This window comes from Ranitomeya imitator, chromosome 2 (genome assembly GCF_032444005.1).
Source record: "Ranitomeya imitator isolate aRanImi1 chromosome 2, aRanImi1.pri, whole genome shotgun sequence".
Lineage (NCBI taxonomy): Eukaryota > Metazoa > Chordata > Amphibia > Anura > Dendrobatidae > Ranitomeya > Ranitomeya imitator.
The window spans coordinates 603240049-603249741 of NC_091283.1; the positions used below are offsets into that span (position 1 = coordinate 603240049).

General features: G+C 45.1%; 1 protein-coding gene across 1 annotated transcript; it reads left to right on the plus strand.

The window, feature by feature from the left end:
- Window positions 1-5273: 5273 nt before the first annotated feature.
- On the plus strand, window positions 5274-6218 carry LOC138667623 (heat shock protein 30C-like). The gene has a single exon (XM_069755750.1). The coding sequence runs from the start codon at window positions 5455-5457 to the stop codon at window positions 6067-6069; it is 615 nt and encodes a 204-aa protein (XP_069611851.1). The 5' UTR covers window positions 5274-5454; the 3' UTR covers window positions 6070-6218.
- The last annotated feature ends 3475 nt before the right edge of the window (window positions 6219-9693 follow it).

Sequence of the window (9693 nt, forward strand, 5' to 3'; positions counted from 1 at the left end):
TGAGAATTTCACAAGAAAAACAATAATGTACTTGGTTTTAACGTAACTTTGTTCTTTCATGAGTTATTTACAAGTTTATGACCACTTATACAATGTGTTCAAAGTGCTGCCCATTGTGTTGGATTGTCAATGCAACCCTCTTCTCCCACTCTTGACACACTGATAGCAACACCGCAGAAGAAATGCTAGCACAGGCTTCCGGCATAGACAATTGCCTTCAGATGACTCTAAATATAAAAGTCTAAGGGGGTCAGATCGGGAGACCTTGGTGACCATTCAATTGGCCCACGATGACCAATCAACTTTCCAGGAAACTGTTCATGTAGAAATTCTCAGACCTGACACCCAAGATGGTGCACCACCACATTATGGGAGTCAGGTCCGAGCATTCCTAAACGAACGGTTTTCTGGAAAGTGGATTGGTCGTCGTGGGCCAGTTGAATGGTCACCAAGGTCTCTCGATCTGACCCCCTTTCTCAAATTCTACCAGGCGCTGAGCTTAGAAAAAGCACTGGTGTGTAGCTATATCGTCGCGCATCCCAAACATGTAATTTTCACACCTTTATCGCTACTTGGGGTCAAGTTATTTCATCTTGAATAACTTTTCGTACACACATGGAGCACATGGCTGTAGACAAAGAGCTGGGTTCTGCTAATTAACACATTCTTGAGGGAGGGAGAGGAAAGGAGCTCACACACTGGAGTCTCACGTTACATCTGTATTGTCAGCAGGGAGAAGGAGCTGGGGAAAAAGAGGGGGTTCAAATCTGCTGCGTGTGTCTGGGCTGAGATGTCACTTACAAAGGCAGGAAGATGCAGCAGCTCTGAATGTGTGTGTGTGTGTGTGTGTGTGTGTGTACTTTACACAGACCTAATGGGTGTAGCAGAGCTGTGTATATTCATGACAGACACCATCAAGAATGACACAGAAAAGAACATCAAGAAATAGGAAAATGAAGCAATAGAAACATGAAAGCCTGGCGAGAACTGGCCTACAGAGTATTCAAGGCTTGAAAACAAAAGAAAGGAGAGAATTAGAATCACACCTGCATTGGATTTTTCTTCTCTGTTCACATTTAAATTTTTATATACCCTTTCAATAGTCAAATTTCGCAACTATACACCACACAAGGTCTTGTGCTGCACCTTCCTTTCAGTGTGCTTACCTACAAGCGTAGCATTCTTGGTTACAGGTTTTTGTTGGAGAGAATAGTGTTAACAAATATCCATAGAAAAAAGAAAATTATACACACACTTTGCTTTTGGCATTTTGGCTAGCGAGCCCTAAAGCATTTCTTTATCCCTGGTCCAGGCTTGCCTCCTTGTCTCTTCCAACCAGCCTAGGCCCCACAGTCTGCCAACCCTGCGGTTGTGCCAGCTTCCTCTGGCTTCAATATTCCTCCAGTCACTGCCTAAGGAGTCTTGTGTAGTTCTGTCATCTTTGTTGCCCACTAAACACATTACTCTGTATGGATGACTAATTGAAGAAACAAAAGCTTTTTAATGCTTTTTTGAAGTGTTACCGTATATACTCAAGTATAAGCTGACCCGATTATTAGCTGAGGCACCTAATTTTACCACAAAAAACTGGGAAAACTTATTGACTCGAGGATAAGTATATAAGTATGCATGGTTCTTCATTCCTATCCCTGTACGGATGGCTGCTCATCCCTATCCTGGTTTACATGTTTCCTCATCCCATTACTGGTCTGCATGGATCCTCATCCCTATTCTGGTCTTCATGGCTCCTCATCCCTATCTTGGTCTGCATGGCTCCTCATCACTATCCTTGTATGCATGGCTCCTCATCCCTATCTTTGTATGCATGGCTCCTCATCCCTATCCTTGTATGCATGGCTCCTCATCCCTATCCTGGTCTGTATGGCTCCTCATCCCTATCCTTGAATGCATGACTCCTCATCCCTATCCTTGTATGCATGGCCACCATAAAAAAATAAACCATTATATTTACGTTCCTGCGCTCCCTCGCAGTGTCTTGTTCTGGTGCCAACAGCTGCTTTATGCTTGTAAGCAGCGCATGGCAGTGACATCATGTGCTGCTTAAAGCCAACGGCTGCGGCTGACACTGCATGTTATTACAGAGAAAAGAATATTCACTGCCAGCCAGCGCAGTGAATATTCATTTCTCTTTAGCAGCGGGCACAGGAATTAGCCACAGCAGCCAGCTCCTGCCTCCTGTGACCTGCTGCTCTGCCGCTCTCCCTCCATCTTCTGGACCCTCACTCAATTATAAGCTGAGGGAGGCATTTTCAGCTCAAAACATGTGCTGAAAAACTCGGCTTATACTCGAGTATATACGGTATGTATCATAGAAATGCTGTATGGGTGAATAATTTAGTCCTGAAAATTTTGAAAAGCTTTTTTGTAGTGTTATATTTCACAGAAATGTACCTCACACCAAGGAATACTTTATAGGTGAGCAGTTTAACCCATAAACATTTTTAAACTTTCTTTTGTAGTGTTAGATGTTACAAAAATGTACCCCACACCACAGAACACTGTATGGGTGAGTAATTTAACCCAGAAAAACTTTCTATGCTTTTTGGGATTGTTTTATATCACAGAAATTTGAAACAATGCATGTAATACTCTATTGATGACAATATAATCAATTATTGCAGCGAAAAAAAATCACAAAGGTCACATGCAGCACCTACTTTATATATTTAGCAACGGATGTGAAGCACTCAGTCCTGCCTTGAGCCTTTATTCTTCAACTCTCTCTACTCCTGCAACTGTCCCTAGACTAAATGCACAATATATAGGATACAAACAGCAAAGCCCAATATTAGTGTTAGTATGATGGTTCAGCATCAGTATCAACGCTAGATTGAGATTTGTTAAAATGTACACACGTGACATAGGCCTGGATAACTGCTCTCTACCTCCAATATGAACTGTCTCTGAGCTGTGCAATGGTGTCAGAGAGCCGAGCTTGGTGGCACCAGTCCTTTTATACCCCTGATGATGTAATACGTCCAGCCAATCACAGTAATGTCATTACCAAGATGGATCAACATTACAGTGACTCATAGGCAATCCCCAAAGGCGTATTGGCTGTGTAACAGGCGTTAAACATGTGGGGTGGAGATTTGAATTTTAAATCGAACACCGTCTAATGTTCACTGAGTAACAAGCATAGCCAAGCACTCAGGTACTCGAGTGATATCCAAGTATCATCGAGCACGGTCGCTCATCCCTAATTATCACCTATCAATAGAATTAGTCATTTAATTCTTCTTAAAATAAAAACTTACTTTTATATAGTGAGTGCACAATACAGTTCTAACTAATACAGAATAGACATAGCATATTTTTCTCAGCCAAGAACATAACTTTCTTAAAGGAGTTGACATAGAAATAAGCATCAAGTCTGCAGTCATTCTGCAAACTATATGAATACTAAAATTAACTGAAAGTGCTAACTCCCTGAAAGAAAGTCACATATAACAAATAGTAAGCGGGACTAATACAGTAAGGATCTGTGTAAAGTGCAGCACTTACCCATACTGCAGCTGTGACTCCTGTCCTACATCTGTTTTGTACGCTGGTTTGTTTGGTAAAATACATACATTCATGTACAAAAAGTTTAAAATGAACTGGTAATATTTTTGAGTTGCAGTTTGGTGAACTCCCAGAATCAATTGTATTGTTGGGCCCTAGGTACCTTATTGTGAAACAGAGTGTACTGAAAAGGAGAAAATATATTTTACCTTGGATAAAGTTTTATAAATCACAATATATTGTGCAGGTATTTGTGAGCAGTCAGGCCGACGTATAAATCGGACCGCAGAGCTCGGACTGGCCGCAGTTCTCCCCACCTGAGCGTGACAGTATTGACCGATCTCGGTCCAATTTATATGACTGTCTAATTACACCCTCATAAGAGGAATAGTAGCCACCTTTTGAGAATATAAATGTGACGCCCCAGGAAGCCGGTTGTCACAGTAGTATTGCCTCCCTCACAGGGAGGGTGATGCCATGCCTGGAAGCGACAAGGATCCCCTTAACAGGTAACACTGTTCTGACTCCAGGCCAGAAGGGGGAGCGCTAGACCCGCTTTGAGGGTAGCTTCCCTATATATTCTGGCTGGAGGAGGCGTTAGAGGAGAGTCTGTAAGGTTAGCTGGAGGAGAGCAGACGTGTGGTTCTGCAGCTCCTGACAGAAGAATCAGACAGTCTATGAGACACTGAGGGGAGAAGGAGCAAAGGAGGAGAGAGAATCTGGAGGGGAGCTGTGAGTGGGCTTCCTCCAGGATCAAATGTCAGAAACTGGAGGCCAGAACTCCGAGGTTGTGGGGGGAACTGTGCGCCCCAGAGCAGAAGCTGGCGGGCAGAAGATTCCAAGTCTTCTGGCCACAACTACTCCCGAAGGCACAGCGGCAGATAGAGCCCGGAGTTACCACGAGAGAGAAACCCCTGTAAAAAAGACGCGAGTTGCCTGCCATGCAGGTAGTGTCCACCTAAAAGGACAGAGTGAGAGAGGACCTTTTGTGAAGCTTCAGGCAGCAAGGGACTGAGAATACAGCGCAGTAAGGAAGGCTTCCAAGCCTACCTGGCTAGGGGGATTCCGAATCACTTCTAGGCTGCCCGAATTCCAAAGACCACCTGTAACCTGTACCTGAACTGCACCAGTAAAACTTAAAGAGACAGCAACCTTGTGTCCTTCAATTCTTTCCTGCACTTCACCATCTACCCTCCTGACCAACTGCACGGGGAGCCCTGGGTAATAAGCTCTACCTGTGGGGAGCTATACCACCTCTGCTGCAATACCATCATCCCCAGTGGACTCCTTTAAGCAGCATCGGTCATTCCTCGCTGAGTACCACAGGTGGTGTCACGAACAATACCACATTACACTTTATTCCCATTTCCATACATCCCCTTTTATTGGACACCCAAGGCCACGGACCAGGTCATGGCTGCCATGACCACCCCTTTAAGAACAGGACCGTCCCCGTACCGAGTACCCCTTGGTCCTCTCCATAAAATGTTACTGTTCCTTCATTTCCAGCAATCTAAGCACAGCAGCCTTAGAACTGATGAATTTGTATATGGATATTTTCCATGATAAATTTGATATATATTAATATAAGTGACATAACAGCACAAGTGAGAACTTTCCAGCAATCTCCAGCAGTCACTTTTCTCCCTCCGCCCTCCTGTCAGGTCACTTATCCAGTCCATGCTGGAAGCTGCTGCACCGCCTCTTCCCTCCCCTCATGGATGATTCAGTGTTTGTACACAGGGCCCTCCCTTACACTCCATATACAGAGAGCACATGGAAGAGTCAGGAAGACACCAGAAGTCTCAGCAGTGAATATATAAGACACTGAGCTGGAATCACCAGCATTACTGAGCAGCAAGAAAGCAGCAGCTGACACATTGCGTCCAGCTCACCCGAGACAAGAAGCTTCAGCAAAATCAGCCAAAGATGTTTCCTCTCAGCGTTCTGCGGTCCTCATACAGCCCTCTGTGTGTCTGCAGGGAGCCGGCCCTCACTAACTGGCCGGCAGCACAACTCATGTTTGGCCTCCTGGATGATGACATGATGAGGAGAATGCAGCGTGTCCACCAGGTTTACCAGCTCCTGGCACAGGGCATAGGACGGACAGCCGATCTGAGCAGAAGCTCTGCAGCCACTGACAAGAACACTTCCACCACAGGCAACGAGGGGAAGGAAAACTTTGAGCTCAGCCTGGACGTCAGCGGCTTTTCTCCTGAGGAGCTGACAGTGAGAACAGAAGGCAGGAGACTCATTGTATCCGGAAAGTATGACAAGAAAAAGGAGACGGAGAATGGCGGCTATTTCCATGAGTACAAAGAGTGGAAGAGAGAAGCGGAGCTCCCGCAGGATGTCAGCCCCGAGGACGTTGTGTGCTCCTTGTCCAAGGATGGCCAGCTCCACTTTCTGGCTCCCAGACTGGCGCTGCCAGCTGCTGAAGAAAGATCTATTCCTATCACCCAGAGCCCAGGAGATGGACAACTGAGCCCCCCGGAGATCCAGAGCAGCAACCTAGAGGGAGAAAAAGGACTGGGGTCTTCCTGACTCCATATGGACAGTTACCCTATTCAGTGTCTTATGTGTCTTTCTACCAAAGTCTGAAAATAGTAATGTAATGTTTGTGGAAAATTATAATTAATTATTTTGCAATTAATAACTTTTTTCTGTCTAATAAAATGTTTTTAATATTTTATTTTAGTTTTATTATTCTGTATAATAGAAGGAATATGTTATTCCTTGTGAGATTTACACCTCGCTATTGACAGCAGCTACTATAAAAATCTATTGCTTAATATGGAAACATTACACTTTCACCCTAAATATGAAAAGTACAGTTTTATTGGTGAAAATGCTAAAACAAGTTCTGGCAAATTTGAAGATGCCCATCTTCATTACACTCATTACTGTAGAGACATGAGGTCAAGCAGGGAAGGTATTAGATAAAGTGGGGTCCTGGGTAAAAGTTTACAGTGGAGCCCCAAATGCTAACATATTGCACTATTACATAGAAATATTTCGGTTATATTTACATGAGCTGAGTTCAGACCGTTAAACATGTGTAAGGGTGGTTTCACATTAGCGTTTTTTTTATTTGCGGTAAAAAATGCAAATAAACGCATGCGTTTTTTCCCTATATTTAACATTAAAAACGCATGCGTTTTTTGTATGCGTTTTGATGCGTTTTTGCAACGCATGCATTTTTTTCTGCATGCGTTGTGTTGCAGAAATGCAACATGTAGTATTTTTAAAAACACAAAAAAGCACAGTAAAACCAAAAACACACAACAACACAGCAACAGCAAAAAAATCACAGTGGACAGCAAGTGCTAGTAAAAAGATGGAAAAAACAGGGTATTTGGTTGATACGTTTTTTGCAAAAAATGTATATTAAGCCGCTCTACCAAACGTCAAGGTATACCCATATCAGAGCAGACCTAACTAATGTATGTAATCCCTATCTGATGTATTTAAAACCTGGTCATATGTACAATACCTGTATGAGCAGGATTCAGAAAAAGAATGTCCATGTGGACACGCTGGACAGAACGGCTCCTGTGCGCACAGCTCAAAAAAAGAGGGGTGGAGGCCTCCCCAGTCTTGTGGACACAAGAAAACAATTACCGTATATACTCGAGTATAAGCCAAGATTTTCCGCCCAAATTTTTGGGCTGAAAGTGCCCCTCTCGGCTTATACTCGAGTCAAGGTGGGTGGCAGGGTCGGCGGGTGAGGGCGCTGAGGTATACTTACCTAGTCCCAGCGATCCTGGCGCTGTCCCTGCCGTCCCACGGTCTTCTGTGCTGCAGCTTCTTCCCCTCTTCAGCGGTCCCGTGGGACCGCTCATTAGAGAAATGAATAGGCGGCTCCACCTCCCATAAGGGTGGAGCCGCCTATTCATTTCTCTAATCAGCGGTAACGGTGACCGCTGATAGAGAAAGAAGCTGCGGCACTGAAGACCGTGGGACAGGCAGAGGGAGCCGGACGTCGGGACCATGTAAGTATGTCATATTTACTTGTCCCCGTTCCAGCCGCCGGGCGTCGCTCCATCTTCCCGGCGCCGCTCCGTCTTCCCGGCGTCTCTGCGCTCTGACTGTTCAGGTCAGAGGGCGCGATGACTCATATAGTGTGCGCGGTGCCCTCTGCCTGATCAATCACCGCAGAGAGACGCCGGGACCGGACGCCGGAACGAGACGCCGGAAGCTGCAATCAAGAGAGGTGAGTATGGCACAGATTTATGTGGAGCATCTATGGGGCAGTATGAACGGTGCAGAGCACTGTATGGGGCACAGATATGGGGGCAGTATGAACGGTGCAGAGCATATATGGGGCACAGATATGGGGGCAGTATGAACGGTGCACAGCACTATATGGGGCACAGATATGGGGGCGGTATGAACCGTGCAGAGCAGATATGGGGGCAGTATGAACGGTGCACAGCACTATATGGGGCACAGATATGGGGGCAGTATGAACGGTGCACAGCACTATATGGGGCACAGATATGGGGGCAGTATGAACGGTGCAGAGCACTATATGGGGCACAGATATGGGGGCAATATGAACGGTGCAGAGCACTATATGGGGCACAGATATGGGGGCAGTATGAACGGTGCAGAGCACTATATGGGGCACAGATATGGGGGCAATATGAACGGTGCAGAGCACTATATGGGGCACAGATATGGGGGCAGTATGAACGGTGCAGAGCATATATGGGGCACAGATATGGGGGCAATATGAACGGTGCAGAGCATATATGGGGCACAGATATGGGGGCAGTATGAACGGTGCAGAGCACTATATGGGGCACAGATATGGGGCAGTATGAACGGTGCAGAGCACTATATGGGGCACAGATATGGGGGCAGTATGAACGGTGCAGAGCACTATATGGGGCACAGATATGTGGGCAATATGAACAGTGCAGAGCATACAGGGCACAGATATGGGGCAATATGAACGGTGCAGAGCACTATATGGCACAGACATGGGGAAATATGAACGGTGCAGAGCACTATATGGCAGAGCTATGGGGAAATATGAACGGTGCAGAGCACTATATGGCACAGCTATGGGGCAATAATGAACGGTGCAGAGCACTATATGGCACAGCTATGGGGAAATAATGAACGGTGCAGAGCACTATATGGCACAGCTATGGGGAAATAATGATCTATTTTTATTTTTGAAATTCACCAGTAAATGCTGCATTTCCACCCTAGTCAATAGGTTTTCCCAGTTTTTTGTGGCAAAATTAGGGGGGTCGGCTTATACTCGGGTCGGCTTATACTCGAGTATATACGGTATATGAAACCAGGACACATGAGCTGCGCGCACAGTGAACAAGCCCGTAGAGACATGTTCACACCACCAAGAGACTTGAAAACACAAAAAAGCACAGTAAAACCAAAAACACACTGTTGCAAAAAAATCACAGTGGACAGCAAGTGCTAGTAAAAAGATGGAAAAAACAGGGTATTTGGTTGATACGTTTTTTGCAAAAAATGTATATTAAGCCGCTCTACCAAACGTCAAGGTATACCCATATCAGAGCAGTCCTAACTAATGTATGTAATCCCTATCTGATGTATTTAAAACCTGGTCATATGTACAATACCTGTATGAGCAGGATTCAGAAAAGGAATGTCCATGTGGACACGCTGGACAGAACGGCTCCTCTGCGCACAGCTCAAAAAAAGAGGGGTGGAGGCCTCCCCAGTCTTGTGGACACAAGAAAACAATTATATGAAACCAGAACACATGAGCTGCGCGCACAGTGAACAAGCCCGTAGAGACATGTTCACACCACCAAGAGACTTGAAAACACAAAAAAGCACAGTAAAACCAAAAACACACTGTTGCAAAAAAATCACAGTGGACAGCAAGTGCTAGTAAAAAGATGGAAAAAACAGAGTATTTGGTTGATACGTTTTTTGCAAAAAATGTATATTAAGCCGCTCTACCAAACGTCAAGGTATACCCATCTTTTTATGAGCTGTGCGCACAGGAGCCGTTCTGTCCAGCGTGTCCACATGGACATTCCTTTTCTGAATCCTGCTCATACAGGTATTGTACATATGACCAGGTTTTAAATACATCAGATAGGGATTACATACATTAGTTAGGACTGCTCTGATATGGGTATACCTTGACGTTTGGTAGAGCGGCTT

Coding starts and splice junctions, on each gene's coding strand:
- LOC138667623 (XM_069755750.1), top strand. CDS start 5,455: ATGTTTCCTCTCAGCGTTCTGCGGTCCTCATACAGCCCTCTGTGTGTC.